The 19,478-nt window shown below is 39.2% G+C and overlaps 1 protein-coding gene across 5 annotated transcripts in view; it reads left to right on the top strand.

The window, feature by feature from the left end:
- LOC149305191 (protein GREB1-like) overlaps positions 1-19,478 on the top strand; it is a 70,434-nt gene that overhangs the window by 5,584 nt on the left and 45,372 nt on the right. For 4 of the 5 annotated variants that reach the window (XM_089477839.1, XM_089477843.1, XM_089477840.1 and 1 more), the window contains exons 2-4: positions 3,691-3,819; positions 7,351-7,527; positions 18,040-18,222. In XM_089477839.1, coding sequence (XP_089333965.1) covers positions 3,691-3,819; positions 7,351-7,527; positions 18,040-18,222 — 489 coding nt within the window. The remainder of the gene's footprint in view (positions 1-3,690; positions 3,820-7,350; positions 7,528-18,039; positions 18,223-19,478) is intronic. The other variant, XM_089477841.1, reaches the window with a different exon arrangement.

Below are 19,478 nucleotides of genomic sequence, written 5' to 3' on the forward strand. Positions count from 1 at the left end.
TTAAATTCAAGTTTATCCAGATGATTTAAAAGCACACACATATTGTGTTTAAAACCCCCTCATTTATTTAATTAAAGCATCTAGAGCTACATTCACTGTTACTCCCAACTAGAGTAGACCTATTAAATCAATGAGCACTTGGTAAGTCAGTAGTTAACCTGAGTCCCTTTGAGTTGATGGGTTTACACTATTTGGGTTTACCTATTGTTTGTGGCTCTTCTTCTCTGCATTTTCACTTTAATTACCCCCTGAGGCTGTTGCTGCACTGCGGAAAGTAATGTGATTTGACACCGCTTTAACTGTCATGGCTCCATCCTATGGAATCCTGAGATTTGTAGTTTCTATTGTGGCACCAAAGCTCTCCGACAGAGAAGGTGAATATCTCACAAAACTACAAAGCCCCAAAATTCCATAGCATTGAACCATGGCAGTTAAAGTGGTGTCAAACTGCATTAATTTCTGTAGTGTAGATGTATCCTTAGCACTTTAGCAGCAGTCTGGGGCAAAAGCATGGCATCCTGTCACCATGTAATGAATAAAAGGATAGCCTTGCTGCATAAGAATAGTTTGTTCACTGATTCTTTCACTTTAAAAGAAATTGCAAAATGTGCCTGACCGTGACAAAGAGAAAAGACCATATTCTTAAAATAACAACAATAATGGGAAACGTCCACAAAATATGAGAGCATTGCCATACTGAATAAAATAAAATGTCTGTATTCTTGTGAGTTCCCACCTGCAGTGTACTGTGTAACAACAACAATTAAAGAATGACACAATCTATTGATTTCAATGAGAGAACTCAAAGTATATTTAGCTATTTTCTTTTATATATGGTTTGATCATATTAAGCATATCTAAAATTCTGTATCTCTTGACCCTTGATGGACCATGCTAATGGTGTCAGTGGTTAGCAGACGTGAACAGAAGCCAATTCTTATCATTTTTAAAGTGTGTGCTTTTTCTTTGTGTCCCCCAAGACAGTATTTATGGTCAAAACATTGCCCTTTGAGGCTATTTTCATCTGTATTTATTTTCCAATTAGGGATGGTGGAGCAAGGGTTTCTACAAGGATGGTCCTCAGATCCCACTGCTGTTGTATAGGAATGACTTAGCTGTCTTTGCCAGCACAGCTTGTAAAAATGACTTGTAAAGGGTGATTCCAGTGATAGAGTTGGATCAGAGAGTGTCCCCAGATGGTTCCCCTACTCCTTCAGGGGAAGTATGATCCTGTCCACAGCAGGACACTGATCCCACATACCCACAAAGCATCTGTACTGTCAGGATTCAGACATGCACTTGACAACCCTCATCCAAATACAGGTCCAAGATGTGTAGAGCCTCCCCTGTTTCAGGAATTCGAGAGAATCAGAATTGGGTTTCAGGTCTCCTCATGGTCACTCCCTGTAAACTCCACAGAGATAAGTAGCTTTAGGGACAAAATAGTACCCTTTCGTACCCCACAGCCTAAACATGATGGGACCAACAAGAACTGTCCAGTTCTGCATTCCAGAAGTGATGAAGAATAGTGCCTCTTGAATTCATCTTATGAAGCTGACCCTGAAAAATATCATGGTAGGTAGTGCTCAGCCTAAATACACTCAAGGCACCAGTTTTCACCTGAACTTGGAAGCTAAGCAGGGTCAGTCCTGGTTAGTACTTGAATAGGAAACCACCAGTGAATACCAGGTGCTCTAGGCTTTATTTCAGAGGAAGGAACTGACAAAACCACCTAAGTATTCCTTGCTAAGACAACTATGAAGTTCATGGGGTCACCATAAGTCAACAGGTGACTTGAAGGCACACATGCAGGTAGTAATGCTCTGAAAGGTTACATCTTTGGACTACTACTTCCAGAAACCACCAGCCATCATGACCAGTGGATTCTGAGAATTGTAGTCAAAATAAATCTTACAAGTTCTGTTCAAAAGCCAGAGGGTGGTGGTCCAATAAGACAAAGATATTTAGTAATCTCCCATCTCTTTCCCTGTTAACAGAGAGGCTGATTTAGTCACCAGATGTGATATGAATTCAGACTGGAACTGCTTTAGCTAACCCCCAAAATATCTACAATTGCCCTACTATGATTCTCTTGAAAACCTCTCCACAAAAATTCCTGTTCATGGCCTGTGGGATCTCTTTGGGCTCAGTTCTGTCCCCATGCTATTAAATATATGCATAAAATAACTGGAGACATTAAAGACAGGGTTTTGGCTGTTAACTGTTTGGGGCATATGGTCTTTTATCTTTTGTACTGCATTTTAAATGTGTTTTAAAGCTATTTTAAAGCTGCATTCTTAATAGGATTGTTTGTTCAATGCTTTTTTTTTTTTTTTAAGGGTTTTAGCTTTACTTTGCTTGAATCCATATTATAAGCCACCTTGGGTCTTATAAAAGGAGAAAGGCCAGATATAAATTGAATGAATGAATGAATGAATGAATGAATATATTTTGCTTTAAAGGTTGTTTTTATAATGACTGGCTGTTAAAGATATTTCAGAGAACAGAAGAGCTATTCTACAAATATTGATTAAGCTTGCAATATCAAAGTCATACTGGGTTTTATCAAATTCACAGCCACTTTATTTGCATGATGCTTTTCCATACACATTACGCTCCAAGGGGTCACCAAACAATTTCAAGGTGTGCAGGGCATAATCCAGTGCAGTGTAATTCAGGTACAGGCCTGTGCAAGGAGTGAACAGGCAGGCAGCAAAAGGGTATTACAGGAAAGGAGAATCTTCCCAACTAGTTCTTCTCACAGTACCAACAAATTAACATATATAACTCATGGAACATGAAGGTTGGACTAGAAGGGGATATGGGATGCACAGAGCTGCCCCCTCTCACTATCTGTACATGTATCTGTTCTGGAAATCTGGCTAGTTATTTGTACAGTTAACTAGTTATTTGTAATTAATGCATCTCATTGGTAACTAAAGCATAACTAATTTACATTACAAGATTGCAAGGGATCACTTTACTCCTGTAACTGGAACTTTTTTTGAGTTATTTTCACAGCAACCAGGCATGTGTGGCCTCCCTATTGAAATGTGCTTTGCCTCACAAGCGTAGGGCATTCTCTAATGCCTATAACATTATCATGTTTTTGAAGAAGGTAACTAAGGCTGCATCCACACTGCATAAATAATCCAGTTTCACATTACTGTAATTTCCATGGCTCAATGTTATGGAATGCTGGGAGTTATAGTTTTGTGAGATATTTAGCCTTCTCTGTCAAAGCGCTCTGGTGTCACAACAAACCACAGATTACAAGATTCAACAGCATTGAGCCATGGCAGTTTGAGTGTCAAACTGGATTATTTCTGCAGTGTGGATGCAGCCTAAGTGATTATTTTAGTTAGTTTGTGGCAAAAAATATCATCAAGTGTTACTTCTAATTTCTAACTATGAAAGTAAGTAACCACTTGTCCAGGGTAGGGTGGGTTGCTGTGGTGGAATGCTGTTTTATAATAACATCCCAAGCTCTGCCTATTCTCTTGTACTGATAGGGAGACAAAGAGGGGCCTGTTGAAACCTGTGGGATTCATCCAACTTCATTGGATGTAGTCCCTCAGTTAACCAGCAGCTGAAACGTTAAAGAGTTGTCACTGATAAAGGCCAAACCTTTGCGCTAACCCGAATTTGATCTGACCTTGGAGGTAATTGTGCACCCATGATACCTTTTAGCAGGCAATAGAGCTGATAATGAAGAAGAGGAGGAGGAAGAAGAGGAAGAGGAGGAGGGTTCAGAATCAAATAGCCCCCCTGTCACTTATCAGATGAAACCACCTCCTGAAGGCTGTTGTACTACTGATGGTAAGAAATTCACTCAGTAGCAGTTGGCCTGGGGTAGCAAGAATGGCAAGAATTGCAAGCATACATAGGAGACACTGCTCCTTCGTATATGTATCACAGATGTTCACTTTTAACTGATGTATGTTTTTAATTCATGTTGTGTGTTGCATGTTGTGTGTTAATTTGTTGTTCCCTGCCTTGATCCAAGGGTAGCGGTGGGTATAATAATAATAATAATAATAATAATAATAATAATAATTGATGATGTATTTGTTTGTTCAGCACAAAATGGACCCCAAAGGGTGCAGTTCAGCAAAGTCTAGACCTGATTAAATCCCATTCAAATTGAGTTTTGAATTAATCAACATCAAGACCTTTTTACATTTCCAGAGGGATTTAGGCCTGGTTTGAGGCTCAACTGAGGTGGTAATCTGTGTCTGTTTCAACTGTGGGATAAATCACTTTATACTATATAGTAAGTGTGGGCTCAGCACATGAACAAAACCACAACAAATTACCTAGAAAAGTAGATGTCAGGCTAACTGGTTCTAGCTTATTCTTTGACTTAACATGCCACATTTCTTTCTGGAAGGAATTTGTTTATTTAATTTTTTAAAGGGAATTTGGAGTCTTTCCTAGTTTTGAACTTGCATCAATAATTTATAGGCTATCATTCAATATATCTGGGTATCATTCAAAATGTGAGGACCATTCATTGCTGTAAACCCTCATCCATAATCTGAGTTGGTACTACACAGAGACAGAGCCTGGAAAAGTAACTTTTGAACTAGTCACCCCAGAAGCTCTCAGCCATCATGGCCATTGGGGATTCTGGGCATTGTAGTCTGGAGAGAGTAATTCCTTTCAACTCCAAATCCCCTTCAAGTCCAAAAAGTAATTTTTCCAACTTCTGTGCAGAGACACATTTACCTCTTCATTTAGAACGTCATCACAATTAATACTAACTCGATTCAGTGTTATTATGTATTATGTTATTAATATTAGTTATAAGTAATATTATCCAAAAAGTATTAACTTATTAGATGTTTTGGTGTACTACAACTGGTAGCGGCTGTTTTTTATTTTAATTAATATCTTTTCTAATAAAGTTATTGAAAACAATTAAAATGGCTTTGCATTTTAAAACAGTTTTAAAATCAAATCATTTCAAAAATGACTTTTGGATCACTGGCGAACTTGTTAATCAGCTACCAGAATTATTACATACCACTTGGTTTTACAGTTCTAAAAATGGGTTACGGTATTTCGCATTATGAACACTTTGGGAATAAGAAAACTATGGCACACATTTTGTTTTTGATGGTCCGTGAAAGATGTAAAAGTAAAAAATGAGGCATTTTAAATGGTAAGCCTATTTTAAAATGAGCCACTGCTTGCCTTAGTATGAATGGAAGGGTGGTTTTTAGAAATACTGCAGTTTGACATAGCTTTAACTGCCATGGTTCAATGCTATGAATCCTGGGATCCGTAGTTTCGTGAGATATTTAGCCTTCTCCATCAGAGAGCCACAATAAATGAAAAATTCCAGAATTCCATAGCAATATGGTGGTTAAAGCAGTGTCAAACTGCATTATTTCTGCAGTGTGGATGCAGCCTTGGAAATTAATTAGAAGTAACTTGGCATTGCATTGGATCCTGGACCAAGCAGAGGGGGCTCCTCACTCTGAAATAGTAAGGGAAGGCCCCCTTGCTCCATCCATGCTTTAAAGGGATGCCATTCTCAGACAAGCTATTCTAAGTGAAGTGCTGTCTTGACCAAGCACTTGTACCAGCTCATTTTTGTGCTTAGTGATACTTAAAAGAGTACGCAGAGCGGTTGGGGCCTCCACCTTATTCTCGTGTCTCGCCACTTATTGTCTCTCATTATTGCTCCATTTCCTGGTGCCTCCATGTGAAATTTAGGACCTCATTAATGGGATACTAACCTTCCTGTGATGTCCCTGGCTTATGTTTGGACAAATGTCTCCCAGTGTCCCTCAGCTTTGCCATTGTCCTGTCCATCTGCTTTCAGGAACAATAGCTCCCCCTCTCCCCCCAAACAGTTTTAAAAGCTGAATTTGCTCCCCTCCTGTCAGTTAATGTTTTGAGCAATGCAATGACATATATAACAGTGATTTTCCTCAGAGACCAAGTACTGAAGTCTTAAAAACAACACAGAATCAAAAGACTTTAAAGGTTTCAAAGCGTATTTTCCTATTCACATTTAGATGATTAGACTCCCCCACCCTGTTTAACTTTTCCCCATCCACATATTGATCACATTTTTTAGTACTAGGCCATTTAAAAAAACAAAAACAAACTGCAGGTACAAATATTTACTATTAGTTAATTAATTTCTTCTGTTTTGTGCTAGGGCAATAATAATAATAATAATAATGAAATGTTTCTTAACTTCCCAGACAACTTACAGTCTGTATAGTACAGTTTGCCCTTCTCATGCACTGATTTTTTATACATGGATTCAAGCATACATGGTTTGAAAATGTTCAAAAAAAGTATAAATTTAACATATTAAACCTTGCTTTTCCATTTTTTATAAGGGACACCATTTTGCTATGTCATTATATTTAATGGGACTTGAGCATCCATGGATTTTGTTATCCATGGGGGATCTTGGAACCAAACACCAGTGTATAACAAGGGTCCACTGTACTATCAGTCCCTACACCATGTGAATCTTTACTCACCAAATCAAATTAACCTAGGCATGTGTACCGAAGAGTGGGGGCAATCGTTCCTATTTCAGTAGTTTTGGTGTTATTTTTCCTTGTGGATAGATATTAGAACAGGGGTGGAAATTACGTAGTTCTCCAGATGTTGTTGGACTCTAACTCCCAGCAGCCTTAGACAGCATAGCTAACACTGAGGAATTATGACAGTTGCATTACAATAACGTTGGGAGTGCTACATGATTTCTACCCTGAAGTAGAGTGAAGCCTTTTATTAAATTATCTGGAGTGTTGTGATTTATAAACCAACAAGCATGCATACATACAGCATTATATCATCATTATCATTATCATAATCTATAATTATAATATTATATATAATCATAATTACCATCATCATCTACAATAATTAACATTATATATCAGTTATCATATATATTATATATCATTATATAATAATATATATAATAATATATATCATATATTATTATATTCAGCAGCAGAGAGAAAAAAATCAATGCCTCTGAGAAAAAAGAACAACTGTGGTTCCAGTGGTGAACCATTTGGAGCATTTCCAAAGCAGCCAATAAAAAATCTGAAGAAAATTGCCACAGATAGGATCAGAATAGCACAATTACAAAACAAATGACACCACTTGGAACATGGCACATTATCAAGTGATACCTCAGTGATTCCTGGGTTCCTGGATAGAATCTCAATCATTGGTAGTTCAAAAACTCCAGCCAGTAACATCTGGTAGATTGTAGAACTGAGATAATGCAAAAATAGTCTATTAAACTAAACATATGCAACACATAACCTATACATTTGATTAAAAATGGTTTTTTTTCCCCCCCTTCAGGTTTCTGCCAGGCTGGTAAAGACTTGAGGCTAGCATCTATTTCAAACGAACAAATTGAAGTGCCTTCCGGATTTTTGCTTGTTGGTGCAAAGTCACCTAACATACCTGATCACCTATTGGTGTGTGCTGTAGATAAAAGATTCTTGCCTGATGACCATGGCCGCAATGCCTTGCTAGGTAAGTGTTGTTTCCAGCATTGCTGATGGGGAAAGTAGCTGATTGGCATATTGCAAGAGTTAGGGAGTCTTCTTCTTCTTCTTCTTCTTCTTCTTCTTCTTCTTCTTCTTCTTCTTCTTCATCTTCTTCTTTGAGGGGAGGGGACTATAACTCCCCAAATTCCTTAACTGGCCATGGCCATGTTGGCTGGGGGATTCTGAGAGTTTAAAGGGTAATTTTTCCTGATTCTGTTATCCATAGAAATATTCTATGGGTGTTTCTGAACAATTCAACCTTCTGGAAAATGTTGTTTCTACTGGGAAAAATCGTAAGCATGTGTGGACCTACTCACACTATACATTTATAGCAATATTTTTCTACTTTAACTGTCATGGTTTTGTTCTGTGGAATCCTGGGATTTGTAGCTTGTTCAGAGACATGAGAATTGCTCTTGGGCTGAGAATTTGAAATACCCCTCCCTAAATTTCCAGTCCCAGGATGCCATAGAATATTGTCATGGAACTGTAGCCATAGTGCTATAATTGTGTGGCATGAATGGGTGCAAATGCAGCATTACTCATTATCCTGAAAGATTGGGTTGACTCCAGTCTAAGGCTAAAGTCATTGTCAGGTTAAGTTTGTATTACAGATGCCTGAACTACTTTTTGAATTACTGAATTATTGTTGCAGATTTCCACTGCAAGATGCCTCATATCTAGAGTTGCCATAAGCCAGGACCTCCAAACTGGGACAAATGTAGGGCAAATGTAGGACAACATTTTCAAATGGAGGATACAGTTTTAATAAATGGAGGACACGCGAAAAAAAATTGATGATTTTTTAAAAATGTTAATATAAATGCACGTTTCTTAGGCATGATCAAAATGGAGGACATTTTGAAATTTGACAGAAGAGGACATGTCTTGGAAAAGGAGGAGGATGCCTGCTCACCTTGTCTCTGGTCCAAAACACACTGCAGAAATAAAACAATGCTGGACTGAAATGCCCAGAGTTCCTCACCAAAGCTGCATCCACACTGAGGAAATAATCCAGTTCAAGAGTGACTTAACTGTCCTGGGTTAGTGCTGGGGAATGCTGGGAATTGTAGTACACTGTGGCCCCAGAGCTATCTCTGACAGGGAGTCACATAACTGCAGTGCCTAGAATTCCTCCCCAAGTGCATCCACACTGAGGAAATAATCCAGTTCGAGAGTGATTTAACTGTCCTGGGTTAGTGCTGGGGAATGCTGGTAATTGTAGTACACTGTGGCCCCAGAGCTATCGCTGACAGGGAATCATATAACCCTCCAAACGTAGTTGAACTGCAGTGCCCAGAATGCCTCCCCAGGTGCATCCACACTGAGGAAATGGTCCAGTTTGAGGCTGCTCAGTGCTGGGGAATCCTGGGAATTGGAGTCTATTGTGGCCTCAGAGCCATCACTGACAGAGAAGTCTCAATGTCTCCCAAACACTAGCATTCCCAGGATTCCCTAGCATTGAGTTAAAGCAGTCTCAAAGTGGGTTATTACTCCGGCAGTATGTGAGAGAGATAGAAAGGCTAGGGACTGGATTCATTCATTAACTCACAAAAGGAGGATCTCTGTGTCCAAAACACACTGCTTTGACTGCCAGGGCTCAGTGCTATGGAATCCTGGGAACTGTAGTTTATTGTGGCACCAGAGCTCTCTGACAGAGAAGGGCAAATGCCTCACAGACACCAGAATTCCAGAGCATTGAGCCCTGGCAGTCAATGTTAGAAAAATACACAGGGGCAACATAAATATTGAAAATGCCATGCACCTCCTCCTCCTCCTCTTCTTCATCATCATCATCCTCTCCTCGGTGCCAAAGGAAATGGCCCTATCCCCCCTGCTGCCTTGCTGGGACCAAACAGAGGAGGAGCTCCTCTTCCTGAGTCTGGCAACAATTGTTGCCAACAAGCCTCGAAGGTACTTCCCCAAACGTTTGGCCAAAACTCACCAAATCCCCGCCATATCTCACCAAATATTCAGTCAAAATCCCTGAAAAGTCCCTGTAATGTTAATATGGCAATAAAACGTAGCCCTGATTGAACAAAAATAATTGGAACTTATTTCACCTCTCAAAATTACCATTAAAACCAACCACCAAAATCACACCAAAGGCTCTGAAAAGGACCCATTTTGGTGTGAAAGTCACCAGATTGGCAAAACCAGGACAAACCTGAGTCAAGGAGGAAACCGCGCAGGGACGCCCCCTAGTGGTGAAAAACCGGGAATGTCCTGCCGGCAGGAGGGTTATGGCAACCCTACTTATATCTCATCCTATGCTGATACATAGGCTGTTCACTAAGATTTGTGTCAGTGTTTGCAACTGATAGGGAAAGCTGCCTGAGCAATATAGGGGTGGAACAGGTGGCCCAAATAAAACGGTTTCCAACCTCTTTGAAGATGGGGTGTTTAGATGATACACGCCTCCACAGTGGGTGGAAACCTGCCTGAAGCCATGCTCTGGAGCTAAAAACTGGAGCAAAGAGAACCCAGGATAGTTAGACTCAAGATGTAAAATGTGCGTATTCACGATTGCATATAAATTGCTGTGGCAAAGCAAAAAAATGAAATTGCACCAACTGCAATGTATATAATTAAAGCATACACAAACCAAACAGTCCAATGGGGAACATGGGGTTAAGGGGGCATGGGGGGGGGCTCCATGACTGTGCTTTGCCAATGTATTATTCACACACCGATGCACTGATATCCTGTACAAGTTGAGTATCAACTGTGTGATTGATCAAAGGTGCAGCCATCCAATGACATGACATCTGGGTGGATGTGGGAGATACTTGGGTGTCACTGGTGGTGTGTTTGTGTGACGGTGCATGGAGGCAACAAAAAAAATTACCCAGCAGCATGGCTTAATGCCACACCATGCGGTCAGGCCATGTGCATTTGGCCTTCTTTAGCCATGTGGGCAGCAGGGTTTCAACCTGCTTTGGGTAAAAGCAGGATCAAGCTTCTTTTTCCTGCCTGTCTGTTATGGTCCATAGTTAAGCTGAGGTCTTTCATACTTTGAATATCACCACCACCACCAGCATGACTACTATATTTATCCACAACCTGAACAGGATAGATTGGGCTCTTGGTATCCAGTGAGGTTTGGTTCCATGATCCCCCCATCGATACCAAAATCCATAGATGGTTAAGTCCCATTATATACAACAGGGTAGTGAAATGGTATCTCTTATATAAAATGGCAAAATCAAGGTTTGCTTTTTGGAATTTTAAAAAATGTATATTTTCAAGCCTCAGATTGTTGAATTTGTGGATGCAGAATCCATGGATATGGAGGGCTGACTGCACTTTATGTATTTTAATCCATTCTAACCTAAATACCTCTCTGTGTGTGTGTGTGTGTGTGTGTTTCTTCAAGTTGCCTGTCAACTTAAGCTGACTTCATTAATTTATTATTAATAATTTATTATTATTATTATTATTATTATTATTATGCTTTATTTATATAGCACTGTAGATTTACACAGCATCAGGGTTTTCTTAGGCAAGGAATACTAAGAGTTGGTTTTGTCAGATCTGTCCTCTGCAATGTCAAATCCCTGCTAGGCCATGAAAACCCACTGAGACCTTGGGTAAGTCTCACTCTCTCATCAGAGGATGACAATAGCAATGGCAAATCCCCTCTGAAGAAGCTTGAGAAGATATCCCTATTAAAAATCAAGAAAAACCCATGATAGGTTTTCCTTAGGGTCACCATAAGTCAGAAAGGACTTGAAGGCAAACACCAATCCACCATCCTCTGAGAAGGAGCCTACAGCACTTGATATATATTGGCTGTTTTCCATCCAAGTACTAATCAGGACTGGCCCTGCTTAGCTTCCAAGATCAGATGAGATCTAGTGCCTTTTGGGTATTTCCTGGCAGTAAATTCCTTAATTTCAAACAGATTTATTTTCAGTTAAAGAATTTAACAATGCAGTGGTTGAATACTATCTTCTTCTCTGATGAAGAGAAGTATATTCTGTTCAAGCAACCTTGAGGGTAAGTCAGTCTGCTGTGAGCTAAATTTTTCACTTGGACTTGACAGAAGATATTTAGTTATGAAGGGTGACCATGAGTCACTCTCTGAACCTACTTTGCAGAGTTGATGTGAATTAAAAATGGGATAATACATAATACATAAATAGGCCAACTTAATTTCCTTGAAGGAAGGACAAAACAAAATGCAAGGGACTCATGCATTGTGCATCAGAAGTAGGATTTGAAAGTGAAAAAGGAACCCAGTCCAAAGTGAGCTGTGAAAAATACTTGAGTAGTACTGTACCAGACAAGACGATTAAATAATGTTTTTTTAAAACGTCTACAGAGATCTCATATTTAATGCTGATGAAAATCAAATTACTTAATGCCCTTCAAATGTGTGCAAAGGCATCCCACAGAAGCTTTCTACATTGTTTTCTGTACTAATTTGAGTTATATATTACGGAGTAAAACTCTTGGGTGTGTTAGGGTTGCTGTTCTCTATATTGCTAGGCAACAAGCATCTGTAGAGGCCTCCCAATAATAGTCAAAAGAGTGTGATGTGAACCCAGTATCATTAAATTTGGGATTTGAGTTTACAGCCAGCTTTGTGCAAAGTGGCAGAGTATATAACTTTGTCTAGCAATAATTTGTTTTGCTGGGAGATCTTGCTTACTTTGATGGTTCACAATACAATTGCCCTGCAATGGTAAAGGAATTAAAGGGGCTATAAACTAGCAATGTGTTGTCATTTTAAAGATACAGGCAGTGATGTTGTACTACTCAGCCTATTCATTGCTACTACCACTGTTAACTGCTCCATGTTTCTAAGGGGTTGTTAATGCAGAGGAAGTAGTATATGTGTTAATTGCATGCTAAACCAGAAGAGAAAGAGAAGAGGGAAGTAAGGAACATTCGGTAATGATAGCTAAGGCTACAATCTGATGGGGACTTACTTGGGAGTTTCATTGAATATTTTACTTTACTTTCCATTTTTGTAAATATGCACAAGACCATAGAGTTTCTCTTTACATTTCCCATACATGTAGCTAATCCCTTCAACTACTCCGTTTGCCCTTCTTAAGTTTATGTCACTGTCTAACGGGTTTCAGCATGCTTAGACAATGGAAACTGAAGCAGGAGTTTTCAGTTTGCTGGCAGAAGTTATGTTGGCATATAGGATGAGACTATGTGTTGTTGTGTTCATAAACATATGACTCCATCAGGCATTTAGTAGCTTAATAGCCAATTTGTTGTAAAAGATGCATAGTTACTTACATGATTCCAGACACCTGAAAAGTTACTTTGGGGGGCTACAACTCCCAGCATTGCCTTGCTTGTATGGCCACTGGAGGACTCTAGGAATTATAGTCCCCCCAAATTAAGTTTCCTAGTTAAGTGCAATGCCACTACCCAGGACATGCATAATTTCTGTGAGAAGGAGATATCAAATATTTTTCATTTGGCCAACCTTAATTGCAATGGAGCCAACATGGTGTAGTGGTTTGCGTGTTGGGCTATGGCTGTGATCAGGGTTCAGTTCCCTACTTGGCTATGAAATCCACTGGGAGGCCTTGGGCAAGTCACATGCTCTCAGCCTCAGGGGAAGGCAATAGCAAACCTCCTCTGAACAAATCTTTTCAAGAAAACCCCATGGTAGGTTTGCCTTAGGGTTGTCATAAGATGGAAATTTGGCTGGTTGTAGCAATCTGACTGCTGGTCTCATGGCTGACCAAACCATTATCAGGAAACCTTGAGCTCAACATAAAGCAGAATACCATTAGAAAAACAAAATTTGCAAGGAAGGGTCTATCCTAAGACTTCAGCTAATAAAAAAAAATGAACATAGAGAGAGGTAAAGAAGCTGAGGAAAGAAGTCAAGTAAAGCACGTGTTAAAGGCTGGATGCATCTAATTCAAGATCCTGCAGAAGCTTGGCAAAATGTCCTTGTTTCTTTGTTTGGCAGAAGAAAGGTTAGACTGTTGAATTTAAAAGCCTATGATCCTTTACATTCATATCACTACCCCACTGTGATGGCATGGGATTCCAAGATCTTTGAATGACATGCAAAGCTTTGTACCCTCAATATTGTGGCTATGTATGTGTACACATGAGCATGCCATACACACATCATGGAGGTCCCTTGAGTCAAATATGGTAGGGTTTTTTTTTATATGTGCATGCACAAATTTCTAACGGGTCATTCTTGTATTTTGCTCTTGTTGATTGGCATGAAACAATCTGTTCACAGAAGGAAAACACACACTTCTTCTTCTGAATGTGTTCAAAATAGTTTCCTGAGTGTTTCTGTGATGGCTCTGCAAACATCTATGGATGTGCCTGGAGGGCATCTGTATGCTCAGAAGGAAACATGTTTGTGCATTTAGTAGTTTACTGAGTAGTCTCTTTGACTTTTGTCCTGCAAACATGACAAGACAGTGATATGCCTGCAAGGCATAAATACAGGTCTTTTATTGTCTCTGTGTGTGTGGCCGTTTTTTAAAGGTTAGTTTTTTGGGTTATGCTCCATAGAATTTGTTATGGTTATGGTTCCAGCTTTGTGATACATGTAGATCCATCATATTAGAGGTTACGTTTGTTTTTAAATTGTGTTGAATGCAGTAATGCAAAAGTCCCATTTTTGCAAAATATGTGCACTCTTTCTGGGGATCAGTGTAATGAGTTAAGAAAGTGTAGAATGGAGGCTATCAAATGCTCTTTGTTCATCAGAGTGAGAGATTTTCCTTTTAAAGACTGTTCAGGAAACTTTAAGCAAAGGAAAATGATGTCAAAGAACACCACTGTTTTCTTACCCAAGGATACAAAAAGGCAAGCATTGGTGCTGTGATGGAGAGACTAGAGGGGAGCAACTGCAGGAAGCTGGAGGAGATTGTCTCTGCACATTGTCCTGAAGAGCCAGAGTCGTGAGGCATCCCATTATCTGGTGGTTTTTGGAAGTGGATGAAAAATCTGCCTGGAAGAAAGGGGAAATTGCAGTGGCTTACACCTGTGGATGTAACAGCAGCTTGTTCTGTAAAATCTGCTTTTCAGAGCATTTAAATATGGAGGAGATATGTCCAAATAATTAAAGTCAGAGAAAAAGCCAGTTAGAAGCACAGGAACAGACAGCTTTGTTAGCCTGAATATTGTATGTGAAATACATCAGAGTTTATCACATAAAGGAGGCTGGGAGTTTATCCTGTGAATATCCCAGAAAAATTGTGTAATTACATGAAACAATTTCACACGACGTCACACAAAACTTGCCATTAAAGTGGTCACAAAGAAGCATTAATGTGCATCTTTTTACTTTCAATGCATTTCCGATATCACTTTATTTGTCCAATTGTGTGTGATAATCATTCATGCAATTACCATTTTCGCTTTATTTGCAGGATGCTTTAAATGTGCTTTAATCTCTCTTTAATGCTGAAATTAGCCCCAGTGTGATAAACTCCATAGTCACAGAAGAGCTATCTTCACACATATTTTATACAATGGGCCCTCAATATCCACTAGGGCTTGGTTCCAGAAACCCTTGTGGATACCAAAATCCTTGGATGATCAAGTCCCATTAAATACAATGACATAGTAAAATGGTATCCTTTATATAAAATGGCAAAATCAAGCTTTGCTTTTGGGAATTTCTATATTTTAAAAATATTTTCAAGCCATGCATGCTTGAATCTGTGGATGAACAATCTGTGGATATGGAGGGCTCACTGTAATGTTCAGTGAGGTACAAGAATTAAATACAGTTCATTCATTTCCCATCTATATGACCCAGGAATTCTTGTTTTTAAATGTCACAGCAGCACCAGGAGGGGTGATAGTCTGTCAGATGTGGTCCAGCAAGTCTCTGAAGAGTAACCTGCTACTTATCTGCTTACATTATGCTGTTGTTGTTCTTGTTACTTACAAGTATATATTTTTAAAATTAAAAAAAAAATTGCAAAAACAGTCTGTATCCTTCACAAATTACTCCCCATGATTTTTTAAGTAGAGTAACCATTATTGACTCCTCTAAAAAGTAAATAGTATTACCAATTATTGGTTTATTTTGCCAAAGTAGTATGCTTATATCCCCATTGTCCCACCTCAATAATCTATTACAGATAATAACATTACTCATAACATGTTACTTCCAAGCTCTGGTATGGCTGTTGACAATGTGTAAGAAGAGCCCTGCTGGATCAGGACCAAGGCCTATCTAGTGCAGCATCCTGTTTTCCGTAGTATCGAATCAGATGCCTAGGGGAAGGATATGAGGACAACAGCCATGGCTCACAGTTGTTTCTAGTCTTGGATATTCAGAATTATCATATGTCTGGAGGTGCCATATAGGTGTCATAGCTAAAAGCCACTGAATTTGTCTAATGCCATTTAAAGCCATCTAAATAGGTGAGCGTCAGCACATTCTGGCATGACATCTTCAGATATTTACAAGGCATTATCAGTGAAATGGAACACTGAGCAGCCCTGACAGAGCAGTGCTTTAGCTAAAGTAAAGGTCATTTCCCCCTCTCACAGTTCCTCTGCCCAGTCCTTGGCCTCCCTCCTTCAGATGTCACAGCAGCATCAAGAGGGGTGATAGTCTGTCAGATGTGGTCCAGCAGAGTCAGCCAATGTAATTTACATAGACCACTGAGCCTTCATTGATTTTTAACAACCTTCAGTCACTATTGATGCAGGCTAGTTTTGAACTGATGACCTAAAGGTGAAAGGCCTTTATCTGTCGGACTACAAATATTGATCTCAAGCCATCTCGAGGTCTCAGCCTGATGACAGAGATAAATGGGAACACCTTCTGGCTGGCCTGGCTCCCCTGACCTTTGCCTTATGTACAATGTATATACAAAACTTGTTTTATTCAGCTTGCATACAAAATGAGCAACTCTCCGTATTGAGCGCTGAGTCCAGATGTTTGTGTGTAAATAAGGTATGACACAGAGTGAGCATCTATTTATTGAGCGGATGGTAAGATCAGCTTGGCGTTTTAACCTCTATGCTTGCTGTAACTAAGTTATTATACTAAGCCTGCCTTGAATTCATATTTTAAGATGAAAGTCTCTCTCTCCCCCCCTCTGTGTGTGTGAGAGAGAAATGAGGTTTCATGTGTCTTCACTTTTTTCTTGTACTGATCTCTGCCTCTTTTTTAGATTCAGTTTCATTAAAAAAACAAAAATCCAGGATTTCTTCCTGAGACAATCCCACCCAGAAATCATGTAAGAAATATGGTGATAGCATGTGACACAGCCAGTTGGATTTGCTCACATAGTAAATTCACAAAATGGAAAACAGTGAAGACAAGGAACACAGGCTGCATCTACATTACAGATTTACTGCAGTTTGACACCACTTTAGCTGCCGTGGCTCAGTGCTATGGAAGTCTGGGATTAGGAATTTTGTGAGATATTTAACTCTTTCAGAGAGCTCTGCCACAACAAACTATCCATCCCAGGATTCTATAGGATGGAGCCATGTCAGTTAAAGCGGTGTCAAACTGCATTAATTCTGCAGTAATCATAGTCTTCACTCTGAATATGTTTACAATTGACACCATGTTGCAGCCAGCCAGTTTGGGCATCAGGATGCTGACATAAAGTCCATCTAGATGGTGGATGTTCCAATAAATCTTTAAAAAACTGAAACAAAACTCTCAACAATCTACACTGGCTTAATAATTTAATAGGTACAGCTATTCCCAGCATGGAGAAGACTATGTTGTTCCTCTCTGCCATGTAAGTGCTAAAGATGAGAAGCCTCTGAGAAAAAAGAGCTGGCAACTCAAATTCAGTTCTAACATGATTAAATTTGTAGGAATTCATACTCGAGACTTGTAAGACTTGGCCACTTAACGCCCAGGTTTGGATCAGCTTTGGTTCTTCTTCATTTTCTCCCTTTTAATCTCAAGTTCTTTTTATTCAATATATGAAGAAATGTTATTTGATAAATTATTGGAGAAAACAATCTGAAATGAACTTCTCAGTCAGCCGTAGTTGGAGCTGGTTGCATTTATAAGCCATAACATACCAGATCCAGCATTTGACACATCAGTGCCAATCTATGAAAAACAACATTCACAGGTGTATTCAAAGCTAAATTGATGTGCTCAAAGCTAAAATTGGATAGGCCTTGTATTGTTCTGCTTACCACTGCTTATGTTTAAAATGTATACTCAGGCTTGCTCATTCTGTTATATTAATTTATCATTCTTCTCTACTTCTATCACCTTATTGATCTCCCTGCCTGGCAGTCTTAACAAAGAGAAATGGGATTTCCATCCTTCTCTGAAATATCATTAAAACTACACATTATGGAGATGGGGGTAGTTATTATATATAGACTTTTATTTAGAAAAACCTGACACTGAACAATATTTACATGTCTTTTTGTAAAGGGGGGGAGGAGAGAATTTGATGAAGTATATTCTTAATAGCCACTCCAAATAAATTGAAATGCATTATCTGTGCTAGTTTGCTTATCTCACCTCATCTCTCTGTGTTGTTTATTTTATCAGGTTTCTCTGGCAATTGTGTCGGCTGTGGCAAGAAAGGTTTCTGCTACTTTACCGAGTTTTCCAATCACATCAATCTTAAGCTGACCACTCAGCCCAAGAAACAGAAACACTTAAAGTATTATCTGGTCAGGAATGCACAGGGAACTCTTACCAAAGGATCTGCAATTTGCTGGAAGGGGGCAGGTGAGATAATGAAGCTGGCCCTTTGGAGTACTGGAATTGCTTTCGAAGGATTTAGGTGCCATCAATAAAAAAAATGTTAGAGATAAAGCTAAGATATAGGAGATGCTGAACATTCTTTTATAAACATTTTCAAAAACTGAAGTAATTGAATCTCAAGCTGCTAGCCTGATTAACATATTTACCTAAGTAGCTCCCTTACAGATGGAATATAAACATTTACATGCTTCTAGTATGCCTTCAGTATAAACTGGAAAATGATCATATATGTCCTTTTATAATCTTCCTCCTATTTCTTGAGGAAGAAGAATCAGGCAGATTGCCTCCTAATGCAAGAAAGGGCTGTGGTGGCAGTGATGGTATTGAGTGCTTACAGTTTACTTCAACACAAGATTTGTGACTTCAAAGTGGTGAGGGCCATTATGGTACAACAGTAGGATTGTAGCATGTGGAACATTTGGTTCTGAAATATGAAGGTATGAAGATCAAGTGCAGTTTGAGGCTTTACTGCCTTTCAATGTTTGCACTGGAACATGCTGAGAGTGAGAAATGAAGGTGACCGTGTAGTAAACAATAGGTCCACAAAGCTAAATCATATATGAGAGTGTGCAACAGTCATATACAATGGGAGTCACAAATCTTGTGTATGACACATCAAGATTTGTGACCCCTATTATATGTGTCTGTTGCACACTCTCATATACTGTATGATTTAGTTTTGTTTAACATTAGAGAGCTTATGTCTAATGATGGCTTACTTGTAGCAAATCCATGCACCATAATAAGTGTGAATTAACAGCTTTTAGCCGGTGGAGAGGGCTAACATTACACACAGCCTAATGTGCTTCAGTCTGACTTTTCTCACCAAGCTCCTATGAAGCTCACTTTTTGCTCTGAGCTCTTGGGGATACTTGCAAATACAATCATCCCTCCATATTTGCAGCTTTGATATTTGCGGATTTAATTATTCACGGATTGGATTAATATGCTCTCTCTAGGAATATCTAGGTCATCCAGTGCAACTCTATGATCAACTGTAACTAAAAGTTGCACTAAAAGACATAGAGATTCCTAGAGAGAATACTCTACTGGGCATTTGTAGTTCCTCCAGTGCAGTTCTATGGTCAGTGTCTGCCGAATGTTGACTACAGAGTTGCCCTGGAGGAGCTAGAGATTCCTAGAGATGTGTCCTCTCAGGTAAAAAACATGGTTTTTGTTACTTGCCTTTCTCCATATTCACAGGGGTCTTGTGCCCCTAA

The sequence above is a fragment of the Sceloporus occidentalis genome, unplaced genomic scaffold, assembly GCF_023333645.1.
Source record: "Sceloporus occidentalis isolate IW3139 unplaced genomic scaffold, rSceOcc1.0.p SCAF_12, whole genome shotgun sequence".
Classification (NCBI taxonomy): Eukaryota; Metazoa; Chordata; class Lepidosauria; order Squamata; family Phrynosomatidae; genus Sceloporus; species Sceloporus occidentalis.